This window comes from Cyanistes caeruleus, chromosome 6 (assembly GCF_971803275.1).
Source record: "Cyanistes caeruleus chromosome 6, bCyaCae1.hap1.1, whole genome shotgun sequence".
Taxonomy (NCBI): Eukaryota; Metazoa; Chordata; class Aves; order Passeriformes; family Paridae; genus Cyanistes; species Cyanistes caeruleus.
Window position 1 is genome coordinate 47,881,280 of NC_141706.1, and position 16,418 is coordinate 47,897,697.

The 16,418-nt window shown below is 39.4% G+C and overlaps 1 protein-coding gene across 3 annotated transcripts in view; it reads left to right on the forward strand.

The window, feature by feature from the left end:
- NRXN3 (neurexin 3) overlaps positions 1-16,418 on the forward strand; it is a 972,437-nt gene that overhangs the window by 456,088 nt on the left and 499,931 nt on the right. For all 3 annotated transcript variants that reach the window (XM_086893498.1, XM_086893497.1, XM_086893499.1), the window contains one exon: positions 834-953. In XM_086893498.1, coding sequence (XP_086749624.1) covers positions 834-953 — 120 coding nt within the window. The remainder of the gene's footprint in view (positions 1-833; positions 954-16,418) is intronic.

Below are 16,418 nucleotides of genomic sequence, written 5' to 3' on the forward strand. Positions count from 1 at the left end.
ATCACTCAGATGATTCAGAATCCAGATACCTCCTTGTGGATGACATAGTGGCTGTCATTCAGAGTCTGTCTGATCTGAAGATTATTTTTTTGCCTGTTGCTTGGATTTTGTCTTTGCAAGGCTTGTCTGAGTAGGATAGCAACTCTTAGCTACAAATCTATAAGTAGTGACTGCTTCCTTCTCTGCTTCCACCAACAGCATGGAAAGCAGTCCAAAAAGACAATTGTTGTGGATAAATGTCATGCCTTTCTGAGGACTTTATTATAATGTTTCCAGAGGAGCCTATGCAATAGTTCAGAGTGTTTGTTTTTTTGTTTGTCTGACTGTTATTAGCCTATAAAGCCAAGTTGTAACCAGCGGGGGCCTCAAAACTTCAGTTTGAATCCACATTATCAGGGTTCTTTGGGTGTGGTGATGCATTCTTCATTGGCCTATTAATTAGCATTCATTTCTATAAGGGGATCAAACATTTAGGGAGGCACAACAACCTGGCTATGTCTGTTGGCCTGGCATCACCCCCTATTTTACTGTAAAATTCTTTGAGCAAGTTTGGAACATGCAAGTTGAGTCTGCCTAAGAGGGAATATGTTGCTGTTCCCTCTTCCTTGCTTTGTGTTATAGTTTGCTGTTTTGTTGTGATATGTACATTTGTCTTTGTGCTCTTTTTACCTGAGTTTCTTGCACGTCTAGGAGTGGAACAGTGTTTGGTTAGTGCTTTCTCTCTTCTGCATGAGGATCCCTGATGGTAATGGTAGTGATTAATTGAAGCTTTTGTGGGCCTGACCAAGGTGAATCAGCTTTATTTCACTCTTTCCTTGTCATCCTTTCTCCAGGACCGAGTACTACCTGCCAGGAAGATTCCTGTGCGAATCAGGGCATCTGTAATCAGCAGTGGGAAGGCTTCACCTGTGATTGCTCCATGACTTCATATTCTGGGAGCCAGTGTAATGATCGTAAGTAGACTTTTCAGTGAGTTCAGTGAGTTCTAATATGTGAGAGCACTGAGAACATGTTTCATTGTTCTTTCAATAGAATGCAATTTTCCCAAAGTCAAATCCAAACTTCTATTCTTGGAAATTTTTTCAAGCTACAGCAGTTTATCTCTTTTCTCCTTAAAATGAAAATATGCAATTCAGCAGGTATTGGTTTTGTTTGGCTGGTTTTTCTTGGGGGTTGGCTTGTTGTTTTTTTTTCGCTCTTCTTTTTGAAAGCTAACGTCACCAGTCCAATGGTGATAATTGATGTTAATTAATCATGGTAATGATGTTTAGAGAAACCAGGAATGACTTGAAAATATTGTATGTAATATTTTCATAGGTAAAAAGTGTCTAGGTTTTGTGTACTGAATTATGCTTTGAGATTTTCATTCAAAACTTGGTGCAAAATACATGGAATGCATATAAAATGAGTAGTGTTCTAGATAGTCTTCTACTGAAATGCCAGCTGTATGTTAAAGTGCTGGCTAGTGTTTGAGAGAACGTTCACTTAAAACCAGAGATGAGTTAAATACACAGCAGAGCCATTGTGCTTCTTGGTGTATTGATTTGCCTAATCTCAAAACCTTGTATCATCTCGGCCAATTACTACTATGATCTCTGATAAAATAATTGAACAAACCCCATAAGTCTGCCTTTAGGGGCCAGATAATCAGCTTTTTGACATTCCCTCTGCTCATCATGATTTGGCCTTTGCTCCTGCCTGGAGGGAACAGATCACTTCAACTCTACTGTCTGCCTGCTTCTCTTACTTGAGGTGACTGCCCCCTTCTCCTTCACTTGCTCCAAGGCAGGGAACAAAGGAATACATCGTGAGTGCTCTAGTAAGCATAACAGTAGGCTTCAATAATTTGTTTCACCTACTGTAATTTTAATAACTTTTTTTAAGAAAAAAACTGCTCTTCATTGAGGCATTTGTGGTAGACTTCATTAGTGGTACCAGCAAGGTCCATGCAATACTGGTACCACAGCACTGTCATATCTGCACCCTTCCCCTAAAAGCCTGAGACATGACTGAATTGATGGCACATATGACAAGCTGTGTAGCATATGGTGACAATCCGTTTCTGCTGAAGGCCAAAATGCCTGCTTTTCTGAGTCATTCATAACGTGTAGTGCTGTCTGTGTTGGTCTCCCATTCCTTACAGCATATTTCTCTCAGATATTGGGAAGGCCAATCAGCAGTCAGACTTTGACAGGGGATGTATAAACAAGGTACTACTGACACAGATTTATAGGCTGTAATGCTATGTCTGGTTTTGGGTTGCTTTGGAATTCAGAATGTTTCCTTTGGGTCCAGAAGAAACATTTCATGTTGGAGTCACAAGATCTGGTGCCAATTTTCTGCGTTTTTGTTTTGGTTTGCTTTTATCAATTGGACACCCACTTTCCCACTCTGAAACTACTTGTTCAGTCAATCAGTTTAGACTTGCTAAGCATAGCACACAAACGTGTGAAAGAAACACTACTTTGAATTCTGTTGGGTTGCATTTAAATACATATCCAGGAAACCTCTTATATTATTGATACTGTGGGGTTTGTTTCCAATGTGTTTGGCTTCACAACTCCAGAACATTGCAGTGCCCTTGTTAAGCTGTTGCTAATGGCTTAGAACAGGCCCTGAAGCATCAGGAAGAGCCAGGTTCCTGTGTCTGTAATTGGAGATTTCTTGCTGCTTTTTAGAGCTGGCAGCTGGAAATAATGCAGAGAAAGGAGCTTGAAATGAGTGGGTGTGTTGTGGGCAGCGTAGGAACCAGTTATCATCCAGTTACCAGGCCTGGCTGGTAATTTACAAATGCACACAGAAATATGTGGGTTTCAAAATTATCTGGAAAGGTAAGTCATGTGGACTTCTTCTGGAACATGACAAGACTTCATCCTGGAGCTTCAAAAAGTGCGTATAACACCTTTTTTTGTGGGTTATGTTTTTTTGTTTGATTTTGTCTTTATCACATATCACGAGATTGGAAATAGAATTCTACTTCTGACTTCTGATACTGTTAGGATACATTGTGGGTGTGTAGTTGAGAAGTCCTGTTCTTTCCTACCTTTTAGATAATCAAAGTACAGGCATCTAACAATTGAATCAAATACTTTAGATTGGATTTTAGTGCAAGTAATGGCAGGGGGAGATACCTCCAGTGTAACCTGAGGCCTTTAATTTAGAAATGCATTAGGGTCTTTGGTGGAACTTTTTTTGGCCAAAGCAGTCTATTTATTAATTTAGTTGATGGCTATTTCTACCTTATGAGCAGTTGGTGGTCTCCCACTGGTGTAAATAAGAAGTACTGAAGTAAATAGAATAGGTCTAGTTTTACAGAATGAAGTTAGCAAAAGGCTGACTTATTATACATATTTTGCCTTTCTGTTTCTGTTAAGTCAGATGTCCACACTGGAAATTTGCATTTTCATGTGTTCTCTGAAGAATGTATCTGTGCCTCTGAGACAGATAAATGGAAAGTATGGTGTTCTCTTCAATTATTCTTGATGATCTCCTAGACTATCTCAAATTAACTATCTGTAGGTGTCATTTATGTTTGGGTTTTTTTGGGAATAGACATTCTTGTCTATCTGATCAAACAATAACATTTTCTGCACAGAGAGAATGCATAAGAGAAGGCATTGGCAATCTAGCTAATGAAAATGATATATGCATGTCAAATTAGATCATAGAAAATGCTGCTTTTTACTCAGTGCTTCATGCAGATGAGTAAACACTGGGGGTCAAGCTTTCCAAGAGCAATTGCCAGGGTAGCACAAATATGTATTAGTGGAGGTGTTTGCCCGTGAAAAATTTATGATTTGCAGCAATGACTAGTGAAAGCACAGTGTAAAGCACTTTTCAAACAGGCTTTATGTTGTTGTTGAAACAGTTAAATCCATCTGCTGACTTTTGACGGGTAAAGAGAAAAGGCAGCCAGAGCTTTTTGTCCTCCTATGTTGGTATCTTCATATGCCTCAGGTCTCCATGCTTTTCAAGGATCCTGTTGATAAGTAACCTTCCAGTGAGATTGCTTGGCTGAGTGATGCTTTTTTTTTTTGGTCTGGGAGAGGAGTAATGTACAGGGCTGTTGGGGTTTTTTTTTTGTGCAGTAAGTTATATTTTTTTCCTAATCCCTTTCCAGGTGATGCATAACCTATAAGCTTCTACTGTCTTTATGTGAATCACATTTGGAGGAGGGAAGGATTAGAGGGAAGGGGAGTTAATGGTGACTTTGTTCCATTGTTCATCAACTTAGCACCATCACAAGAAAAGCTTTTGATAACTTCAGTTATGTAATCATAGAGAGTGAGCCTTACTAACCAATTTTTTTTTTACTTGAAATAAAAGGAAGTATATCAAAATTATCAAAAAATGTCTAAGAGCAATACTTTAGAGTAAAGAGTGTTTTTGATTGATGAAGGAAGACTGAAGCTGGCCTTAGCCCCATGTGTGTGAGATACCAAGGTTGTCAGAGAAGGCCCATCCCTCTTCATTAATGCCCTTCTTTTTTGCACCTTACAAAGTAAGTGAACGAGTATGAAAGTGTATTGATGCTTCTGGAGCATAGTCTGTAAACTGGGTGCAGTGGCAGAACTGGTTTCCTTCACACCTGCTTTAGTACCAAGCAGAATAGTAATTAGAAGAGACTATAGCAGGGCAAATGGCTAAATAAGTAACCCTTCCTTTATGATGATGTCTTTATTCTGATGTGCTCTTAAGCCGTTTGCACCCCAAACTTACTTTGTGAGTCACTGAGCAGTTAAAGCTTGTGCTCTCCATTGCAGGATTCAGACCTCCAGTTGGGAGATGAACCCTATTCCCTTTGTCTCACTATTTTGTGTTTTCACCATCTGGGCCAATTTTTGTCCAGAATTCGTGACCTCCTTTAATGTCAATGCCAACAAACTCAGCTTGATTTACTTACAGAAACACTCTTCATTGTTCATATTTAATTATCACCTATTTGTTTCTAATGGGCCCAGCTTACTCACTTACTGAGTCAGAGAGCAAGAGGTTGCTAGTGTGTAGAAAATAAATCTGCATCGACTTCATTAGTCATGCATGGCTAAACCAGTCAGCTGTTTAAATATCATCATGCTTGGGGATTTGCCTTTGATACTACAGAGACATCCATCCTACATGAAGCAAGAGTCACCTCTGATTTATCTTGAGTGAATCATAGTTCATTACAACAGGTCAGACACTCTGCCTACTTCTTAGTTCTCTCCTCATGCTTTGTTCTTGCTTTCTTAGTGGTCTTTCACAAATTATACCAAGTGTTTTCTGGTTGATGGCTCATTTTGAGTTCCTAACTTAAGCCTTTGGTGTCTTCTGACAGTGAATGACCTTATCCTCTGAGAATGAGGGTAAAAAAAGAAGAGAAATGCAACTGTGTACTTTAGTACATGATGTAAATTGTAGCGCTATGATTTGGGTTATGAACTCTGCTTTCATCCGTCTTAGCACTGTTTACTTTCATTTGCCCTGCAGGTCCAGGAAATGTAACATCTTTAGGGCAAGGATCTGGTGCTACTTCTTATTAAAGCACCATGCACTTTTCTGATGCTTAGTAATAGCCCACTACATAACTGCCTTTGCTCTTCAGTGATTTCAGAATGCTCATTCTTCTCAGCATACCAAAATGTATGAATTTCCCCTCCCTTGAGTAACAGCTGTTAAACATCAAATCAGACTGCAGATCAAGAGCTTGTTTGCCCCGTGTTCCCTTTGGGAGTCATCTGGAATGGGCAGTGCTGTCAACATTAGAGGGAGAAATTTGTCTGTCCCTGTTTTGGGGGAGAAAGAAGGAATTTGAGTGACAGGTGCTTTTTGAAATTGCTTCTTCTGTACCTTTCAGCCTCTCAAGGTGCCCTGACATGTAAGTGTTTCCTTTTTTTAATAATGAAAGCTAGCCAGCTTTATCCTTTTGTGGTCCCCAAAATGCAGCTAGGTCTCTAGTGAGTAATTTAATTACGATTGCTTCAACAGCTTGGCAGAAGGAGCATTTAGAATGAGAGCTGTAATCAGTCATTGATATCTGTGCACACCTGGCTGCTGTCAGCACATAAGCTATGGTCCAGCTGAGCTACAGACTTCAATAGCATGGAAGGAGAGAGACTTTTTACAGGTGGGAGTGATTACAGCCTCTGTTATCAACCTTTGAGCAGTTCATGCAGTTAATTCTCTTCCTGGCACTGCTCACCAGCTATGCCATTTTCATAATCATGTCACAGAAGGCTCTTGCCATAATTTTGTTCCTTGTGATCTCTGCTCCCTTTGACAGTATTTTTCTTTAACTTGATACTCTTTGGTAGTCATGGCAATAATTTTCACTTTTCATCTTAAAAGTAGCTGAGTGAGTGGTACTGTGTCCTACGTATTTTGCCCCACGAGAGATTTAGCCTCAAACTTTTCCTTCAGTGGCACATCCAGGGTGTGATCACTGTTAAGACACTGATGTAAGCTGGCAGCAGAAACAGAAGTGTTGTACAGCAGAATAAGAGTCTGTTTGTTCTGTCACTCCAAGCTCCATTTGTCGATGATGATCTGTAAGCACATCTTTCTACTGAATGTATGGTAATAAATTAAGCATTCTAAATTGTGAAGTGCCTCAAGGATTTGATTAATTTTAAATTTAGCATTTTCTTTGTAATATCCTGCACATGCTCCTATTTGTTTTAAGAAGCAGTAAATGTAAAAACTCAGAAAAATACCAAAAGTCTTCAGCCATAAATTTTACTCTTTAAAAATTCTTTTCTTCTTATAGTAGCTTCTTCACAGAAGATGGTACAGAACTGAGTTTGGAAGACGATGGAAAATGTATGTTGAGTTGGATTTGATAGGCAAAAATAATCCTGAGCTTGAGGATTTTTATTTTAAATGGATTTTTTCCTCCCGCACAATGTTATGAAACTTCTGTCCTCAATTGTATTGTCCAAATACTTTTGATAATCTCACACCTACTATGGTTTCATCAGCATGAGGTATTTTGGGTGCCAAATGTTATGCAGATAGTACCTGTTCTTTTGCAGAGAAGGGGAGAAAAAAAATCCTTGTAAAAACCTGGTTGGTCTTTTAGCTATTGCAATTGATCTGCAACAGGATACCCAGTCACTAGTCTGGGTGAACACACAGATGGCTTTGATCATTCCCTCCAATCCTCTACGAGTCTGTTGTTGCACTGTGGATTATGAGAATATGATTTCCATGTTGGGCTCACTGTCCCAGATGGAATCTCTGGCTTGCAATAATCCTTAATCTGTTTTTTGTCCCACCTGGGTTTTGTGCGCTCTGCCTTCTTTGCAGCACTCAGCTGAGTTATGTATGTGTGCTTTTAAGTCATTGATCTAAAAGTGATGTGTGACAAGTGGGGTGTAATGGTGTTAACAAGATGGGATAGAGTTCACTTGATGCTTTCCCAGACAGCAAAGAGCTGTTTGCCATAGCACACACACAGAGCACACACTGTGTTGCCTCCTTATTCCTACTGGGTCCTCAGCGTGGTTATTGCTCATTTCCCAGGCTGTCTACATAGAGAACAGTTTGTAAAGAGGAGCCTACATTATTGGGTGAGAATAAATAGATGAGGATTGGAGTAAATATTTTCTATTTTTCAGACTAGACTTCCTTTGCTGTAACATTTATAAATGCAAATTATTTTAATTCAGTGAGGTTACTTCTGATTTATGCCAATAATTGCAGATCAAAATCTGGTATGGGATTCTCACAGTCTACATATCAAATGTGCCTAATCGTTTTGTTTTGAAGATTAAATGTATTGTTTTTATATACCTTAGACTAAAAGCTACCTTTAAGATCACAGTCATTAGGTGGGCAAATCTATGTCATAAAATATTTACAGTGTGGGTAGCTGAGAGAATGCCAACAGCCAGTGAGATTCAGGCAGCACTGGAATTTTAAAACTTTTTTCTTGCTGATTTTTGAGTCTGAAGGTCTGGGGCTACCTAAGGGAGGAATCTGGGGTCAGTAGGGATCAAGAGACATCTTTTATGCTTATTTGTTGTTTTGCAATGTAAATTGTTAACAGAAAAACAAAGGCAGGAGGAGTCAGAGGTCCTGAAGGAGATTCTTTCTTCACTATCCAAGCTGCCTAATATACTAATTATTTCCTGTCATTGACAGAAGGCTACTATTGATCTCCAGTGGAGTTAGCTGCATATAGGGACATAGCTTTATTATGTTGCAATCTTGTTACCCATGAGCTGGTATAATAATCTCAGCTGTAGAACATTGAGGATTAGATGAAAAACCTTAATTACAGTTATCTTAATAATGATCCCTGAGGGGCAGATTGAAATTGGCTGCTTGGGTACCTGTGAAACAAGCTTTACACAGGGGAGCACATTTTGCTGGATTTAATTTATCTTTGTGGAGGTGTTTCATTGTGTACTGACATCCAAGGCTTCGGCAAATGCTGGGAGACGAGTCTGGGACTTCAGTTGCCTTTTGCTACCCTTAGAGATTTTGGGACACAAAATAACTTCTCTGATTGTGGGAGAAATTAGGCTTTTCAGTAAAAAACCTAAGAGTAATCACATAACTTGAATTCTACTGGTATGTAAGTGTTAACTGAAATCCCAGTTAGCTAAAAGCTGTCTGCAGATGAAAAAGCTTTTAAATCTGCAAACATTAGTTCATTTCAAAGTCTTGGATGCATACGGAGGTGGTGAAAATTTTTCATGGGTGGTAATTTAATCAATTAAAACTCTACACTTAAGGCAAGCACAACTTTGCATATTTCAGTGAAAGTCTTGGAATAGCTTTGAACAGGAAAAAAATGAAGGAATGAAAAAGCAGGATGTAGTTGATTTCATCACTTTTGAAACAAAGCTCAGGATTCATTGACTGCATCATGAGGATGAATTTATTGTGAAAGTTAGCAGAAAATACTTAAAAACCTGAGAAAGAAGACAAGTAACCTTGGTTTAAAAGCATTGACCTAAGTTAGTTCATCCTCCTCTGCGTAGGTTTATTATTTAGTAAGTTACTGGCTGTGACTTCCTGAGGCTCTTCACAGACCTCTGTGTTGGAGATAAGCAGCATGGGCTTGTGGTGGCCTCCCCAGTCTAGGATTTGCCTTTCAGGATATTGCCAGCATGGTGCTTGAAAGTGTGGTCTTGAGCAGGATGAAGAAAGAACTCTATCCCTAAGAAAGTAGGGTTTGATCTTTGTAGCTTTCATTCAGGTGTCTCTAGCCTTAAGCCTCTAGTTGTGCTTATACCTATTGAGTAACTGTCTCAGATAACATAACTGACCTCCAGACCAGAGTGTCTTGACTAGACTCTGACTTTAAAAATATAACTGCCAAATATAAGCATATTTTTCTTCCAGAGAGACTCCAACATTTATTTTGAAGGAAGTGTGATTTGGGCTCTATTCTTCCTCTTGTCTCTGGTCTGAAACCTAATTGCAGTGCTTGGCCACAGCAAAACTGGTGTCAGGTTTGCTGGCTTCCCATAACCATCTGTCATATTTCTTTTCTTTTCTTTTTTTTTTTTTTCCTTTTTTCAGATTGTACTAGATGACCTTCTCTCTGTTACATTTCTGCCCTCTGATCTCAGGCAAATGATGAAGATAGATAGCAATATCATGAGCCATCCATCATACAATTTGTAGGTCCTATAGAAGCATCTGTGTGTTTAACAGTTCATCTGTCACAGACAGTTTCACAGTTCAACACCACAAAATGCTGAAATATTGGTATTTCTTTTTATTACTGAAGACTTCAGCCATCAGGTGTCTCTTACTTGGATATGCAGACTGTCACAAAGTGCCTGTGCTCCAGGGTTTCTATCATGGATCCAGCCCTGGGTGTTACAGAAGGCAGCACTGTTGCTGACGTCAGTGAAGACTCATTTTGCTGCTTTGCTGTTGTAACCCTGGATGGGTTGTGTTACCTGTGCAGAATGAAGTGAGCAGACCTGGCTCTGTGTGAAGGAGCCAGAGCTCTCAGAAGCAGTGACTGCAAGTCTCACTGCCAGCAAATAGTTGTAGGTACTCCTACTGTGTGATATGGGACAAGAGAAAATCTGTTTGAGTGACTGTGCATGTGTGTGATAGGAAGAGATACAGTATTTATCTCTAGGTTAACTGGCATAATATTTGACAGAAGCATCTAAAGTTAGTTATCCAATAGGTCATGATTTTGATGTCTTGTAGTGTCAGCAGTGCAGAATGTGCATTTGGTAGATGAGCTGCCATGCATAGGTGTCTGGAACACCTGTGTGAACCCTTGCTGAGTTGTGCATATTTGCATTGTATATAGAGCTAGGCAGGGCAGCATGTTAATCCTGCATGCCACATAATGCTGAATCATATAGTGCTGCAGCGTGGAGATTATCCTGAGAATGAATTTGTCTTCTTATAGTTACTTGAATGCTGGAAACTGAGATCAGACAGAATTATCTATGCTTCACATTGTTAAACACAAATTATAGGAGTTAGGTGTTTGTACCGTCAGAAAACAAACTAAATCCAAACAACCCTAAAACCTAAGCCACCAGCCTGTACTCTTTTTTTTTTCTCTTCATTTTTTGCAACTTGTTACAAATGGCAGTTTTCCCATTTGGAAGAGGTTAGAGGCTTAAATCCCTTACCTCATCATACTGAAATAGTGATGCTTCTGTTGGACACCTGAAACATAAATTTGTGCTTTGTCTTAAGGGAAGTATCCTCACAGAGGTCCCCACTTGGCTGTGCAATTGCAACTGGTGGCTCATACGCATGAAATATTGATAGTTCAAGTAATTTAAACTTAATTCAGGCATACCAGAGAGCATACTGAGCACAAATATCACATTTGAGAGACCTGTACTAAAATAATTATGGGAGCTATTTGAAATGCATAGACAATATGCATAGTATTTTCTGCTTTTAAACAACTTTCATCCTGAAGACCAAGATGTACTAAGAATAAACTTCGAATTACTTACTAAAGTGGAGCTGGGTATGACAAAATAATTGAGATGGAACCGAAAGTAAGACCAACTACATGTCTTCTCCACAGAGACCCCTGTATTTGCCTACCTCCTTTAGAAGTCAGGACACTTAAGTGCTTTCTGTTGCACAGATGAATTTCTACCTGTCATAAGGTAGAAACTAATCAGGTCTTCATGCTTTCAGTAGTGCCTAGAAATCCTTATTACCAGTAAGATGTGAACCAGCTGGGTATCTTAAGCTGTTCCTTCTCAGACACTCTGTAAGCCTACCTCCACATTTGGGAGCAAATACTAAAGGGGTAGAATAGCTGTTTTTCTGAGTTTCCTTCTTCTTTTTCTAAATGGAAAAGGGTGCGCTTTTTTATTTTTTTATTTTTTTTCCCAGTACTAAATAAAGAGAAGTACAGGTTGTTACTCCTGGCAAATTTAGTATTTGTAGACTTGTTTTCTTTGCCCACCCGAAGTATGTGAGATTCAGACTTGTAAGAAAAGGGTGCTCACAGCTGTGCTAGGCCTGCTGGCAAATAAAATTCAGTACAGATGGTTGTCTGCCCACACTCTATTTATGAAGAGGCCTGCAGTGTTTATGTTAACGGTGATGAGTTTGAGAGATAAAAATAGGGAGTTGTTTGTTGTTCATTTGTTCTTTATAGATCTGCAGTGAACTTTTTTTATAAAGCACAAATTCGATAGAGAGATTTGTTAACCTTCTGGAGGAGCAGCCTGTCAAAAAGCCAAGCTGCAGACGTTTCAAGTGCTGGAATCATTCCTTATTTTTTATATTTCTTCCATTCACTCCACGAGGTGGTGCTGTGTACCCACAGACTCCAAGCATCCTCTGCTTGAGTTTTCCCAGGTCGCTGGTGGATATTTGGATTACAAAAACTTGAAATGAAGTTAGAAATAATCTCTATCTTCCAGCTGTCTTTTTCTCCTCTCCAAATTAATCTCAAAAAGAGGTTTTCCAAAATCACCTAAGGCTTTGTATAGTCCTCTACAGATTATGTCTTCCTTGATATTTATTGAGTCCTGCAGCTTTGCCATGACTTGAGGGTTTAGGAAACCTTCTGGAGGCTGCTTCCAGATGCCATAGTTTCAGGGCAGACATACTAAACAGCAAAAAGAAAAACTGAGATTGTGTGTGGCCATTCCTTGTGGATAGCTTGCTGAGTCACAAAGGGGTCTGCCTAGTTCCCCATTTTTTTTTTATTTATTTAACTATTGTGCAAAATGTTCCAGGGTTTCAGCCCTGGAAACTTAAATTATGTGATCTTGTCACTTAAAATAACTAGCAGTTATGCTCTTCTCATTCTCCCACTGTATGCTTTCCTATTTATGGTTTTGGGAGTTATTTCCTGTTTTATTCCTTCTGCTTTTAGCTAGATTTGGAGTAGAGCACTACTGAGGGTACTGTCTTTGCAAGGAGGAGACTTTGGAAACGTATCTTTGAAATAGCTGAAGTCCACTGATCTGCTGCCACAAGGTGGAAAGAGACTTCTGGGAGGAAAAGTAACTTTTAACAAACTTGCCAGGGTATTAGCCTTTCTTGGGTTGCTAAAGTGAGTTTTGTGACAGTTTGGAAAGTAAAAGAAGCAATTTACTAGTTATTTTTGGAGTCATGTATAGAAAGCTTCCCTTTGTTCTGTAGAACAGATTCTTTCTTTACAGATGCAGGTATTTGGGGTGAAGGGCTTCTCCACACATTTTGTGTCCCTGGAGTCTGCCATTTTAGCTTCCTGATTATCACTCATACCTTTGTGTGTTGTAGATGCGTGTTCAGTGTCTTCACAGCTCTGCCTCTCATTTCCTCATGCTTCCATAAGGAACAGTCTGACCTCACTTGTCCTCCTGCTTTTGTTCTTAGCAGTTCTCAAAAGCTTGAACTTGCACTTTCCTGGTTTTTTGCTGACTGAGAGCAGATTCCTGATTTATAATATCTAGTCTCGAATCCCCATAAGAGGTGTGGAGAAGATTAGTAGAGAAGAGGTACAAAATCATTACGTGCCTAAATGAGGCTGAGACCCTCCCCACTTTTTAACTCCTTATAACTGGTCTTGATTAATGTTGAATAACTGCAACTCTAGGGCAAGTCAGTAACAGTTTTCCATTTCAAATACATAAATGCATTTCAGCAGGACTCCTAATGCACATCTTAAAATTTTCACAGTTGTTACTTTTCACTCTGCTTGGGAACCTTAGGACCTAACCACATTGATGACATCATTGTATAAGGATTGTTTCTTACCCGCTTAGCTCAGGACACATTTTGGATATAAGCAGCAGTTTTTGCCAACAGCCATTGATCCCAAGAGCTGTGGCATGGAAATTCCATGTCATGCATGTTCTCCAGGGCAATAGAAGCTTCTTATCTGGATACCTCTAGCAGGTCTTTTAAGATCCTAGTTAAATGTTCCAATGCTCGAAGCTCATCTCTGATTTCTCATTCAAATTTTAATTCCCATATACAACTTCAGAAATGCTTCTGTGTATCATCAGTTATACACCAGAGGGATTTTAAAGTTCAGGAGTAGTGTTTCTTATCACTTCTCAATCGGTGTCCTCTCTCTGCTACCATGAACGTTTACCAAACAATAAAAGCTAGGCTTCACTTGTAGGTTTTTTGTCTCTAAGTCCTCCCCAGATCCTTGTCTGGGGTTGTCTTATCTTGATGTAATAGTTCTGGCTTCAAGGCTTAGGGGATTGAGAAATATGACAAAGTCATTATGAATAACACCATGAGGGTGTTTTCTGCATACAATGTGATGCTTGCTTTATCTTCCTCTAAAGTATGCATATTAGCAAATAATTCTTCTTTCTGTTCCAGTCAAGTGATTGGTGTTTAGTACCTATAGATTATAATGAGCTTTGGAGACCAGACTGGGTCATAATGCACCAGGAACTTGAGAGCATTTGGGGTGAGAGTGGAGGGGCATGGGTGAGGTAGAGTAGCTCAAAGCAGGGCCTGTTCAATGTGGGAAATAGCTGATACTACTCTCATTAGTTTGGTAAGTACAGCTTTTGCCCTGGCTTGCCTTGTCATTGCTGTTATAATGCTGACTTCCGACTTCTGTGTTGGTGTCTTCTTTCTGACTCGGGATTTGCTGTTTGAGTGGGGGATATGGTTCTCCAGCTTTTCCATGTGTTTTTTTCTGAAGGCAGCCCAGGACTTGTGCAGGGCAGCAGCTGTGAATCGACAGAGCTTGCAGTAAAACAGCAGGAGGACACATCAGAGCAGAAGGGGTTGAATTCTCCAGGGACAGAATTTTTAAACTAGTAAGCATGGAGCAAATTTTCCCTTTCTCCTTGTTTGCTTGTGGTTTTTTTGTAAATTTCTATGTTTTGTTTTTTAATGACTCCAAGTTTCCTTTGGCATTTGTTGCTCCTGTTTTATCTATCGTTTCAATCTGGGAGCTGCTAGCTACAGAAGGTCGTGAGACTATTTGATGTCAATGGGAGCTGCCTCTTCAAAAGGCAGCTGGAAGGTGGCAGGGAGGATGAGATACTTTGGGATCAGCTATGTATCTTCCTCTGATTCAAATATGGCTTAGGCTCTGAGAAAATATCAGCTCTTCTTCTGTGATGACCAATACATAGCTTACTTTGTGGGATGTTTTGGAGAACTGGAAGATCTTGAGAAGTTCTTGAGGAAAAGCTTCAACGTCAGAACAATTCTCTTGCTTTTGGCTCTAATTAAGACTTGTGGTCAGAGAAGAGAGGTCAAAAGCTGAATGAGGTTTTTATATTTTCCAGGTAAGTGAACACTATTGAATACATGCTGAAAACCGTAATTTTTTTAATTGGAAATCCAACAGGAAATGTTAACTGAGCCAATTTTGCCAATTACATCTTTTGACTGGATGTTCTGGTTGTGCTAGTTCTCAGAAAACACAAGTTGTGCTCAGATGTTCTCAGAAACCTGTAAAACTTGTAAACCTGATCATGGAAGTATCTCTTCCTGATTTCCCTAGTTGTGATAGGAGAGTCCTTGGTATCAGATATCCCATTATTTCAGTTACTCACCAGTACAAACTAGCAAGCACAGTGAACAGGTGCAGGAATATCCAAAGATATTAATTATTCCGAAGTCACCTGAGAATTACCTTCTGTTTCACACACCAAAGAAAAGGAAAAACCTTCTTAAGACAAATGACTATCTGCCTGAAGAAGGAGGACACAGCAAGGCCCACTCTCCTCCTATGCCTGGAACCTTCTGGCCTGGGGAGTAAATCTGTCTTCTCCCTTTTGATCCGTGAAACCACCTATGGCAAAGTACTGCTGGAACTGTTTGAGCACACCTAGGTTCTGTCTCTTAGTGTGATATTAGTGCTGGTCTTCATTTAACTGTGTCCTTTCCATGTGGAAATATAGAGCTTTTCCCCTGCAGTTTGTACAGAGCAAATTCTTTTTCCTTGTTGGTACTCAGAGGGGTTGTGGCCATCTTCTCCTGGACTGCTGGAATCCATGAGTTAATGTCTTTCTGGACCCATTCATCTGTTCATTGAACTCCACTGGTTTGTATCATAAATAGGAATAGTAGTAGGTCCTTTTGAGTCTCTGCATGTTGCCTGATAAGTATGGCTGTGTAGACATAGCTTGAGAACCTGAAAATATTTATTTGAAGTTAGTTGGGCATAAAGTGCAAATTTATCACTGGTTCTTAAAACAAGCCTGCTTAGTTGGCTAGTTCATCTAAACACATTAATAAACCTTAAGAAAAAAGAAGAAAAAAATAAAGTTTATTCTAGTTAAATAAAGGGTTAAGTATTTAGAAAATAATTTGAAAGCAGTTTTGGGATAGGAGTTTCTGAAAGGCTAATTTCTAAGCTTTTTGTAAAACCCTTTCAAAAAGCAATTTCATACTCCTAAATTAGGTTTCTTTTTCTCCTGTGCCTAATGTTGGTCTTACATACACTCCGCAGATTTGCAAGGAGATCACTCAGACCAAATTTTAAATCTCTGCCTGCCACTTCAGCTGTCTGTAAGGGTTTCCTTTTGTATTTTTTCACAATTTGTCCTTTAGCTGTCAGAGTTGGTGGCAGTTCAAGTGGGTGTTTTCTTCAGTAGGCAGCTGTGGAGGATCTCCATCTGACTGCTTTCTTCACTGTTCAGATTCCAAGCAGAGGATTCTTTTGCTACTATTGTCTGCCTTTCTGCTTCCAAAGAAATTAACATAAAAAGTTTCACTTGAGTATTTATTGATCATGTGCAGAGCAAAACCTGGTAAATACAGTAGAAATTGTTTAAGTAAGATTAAGTTTAGACTGCATGGAAACATCCTCCTACTTTGCAAACTAAATGGAGCACTCACTGATGTCAGGTTGCTCTAGAACTATAAAGAGCCTAAATTTGATCATGACTAAACACAGCTAAAAAAAAAATTGTTTTCTGTCTTCTTCCATACACGTTACCAGTTTCTGGGGATCCTATTTCAGCTTTGACATCATGGGATTTATTCTTTATTGCATAAATTGGGTTTGTAAG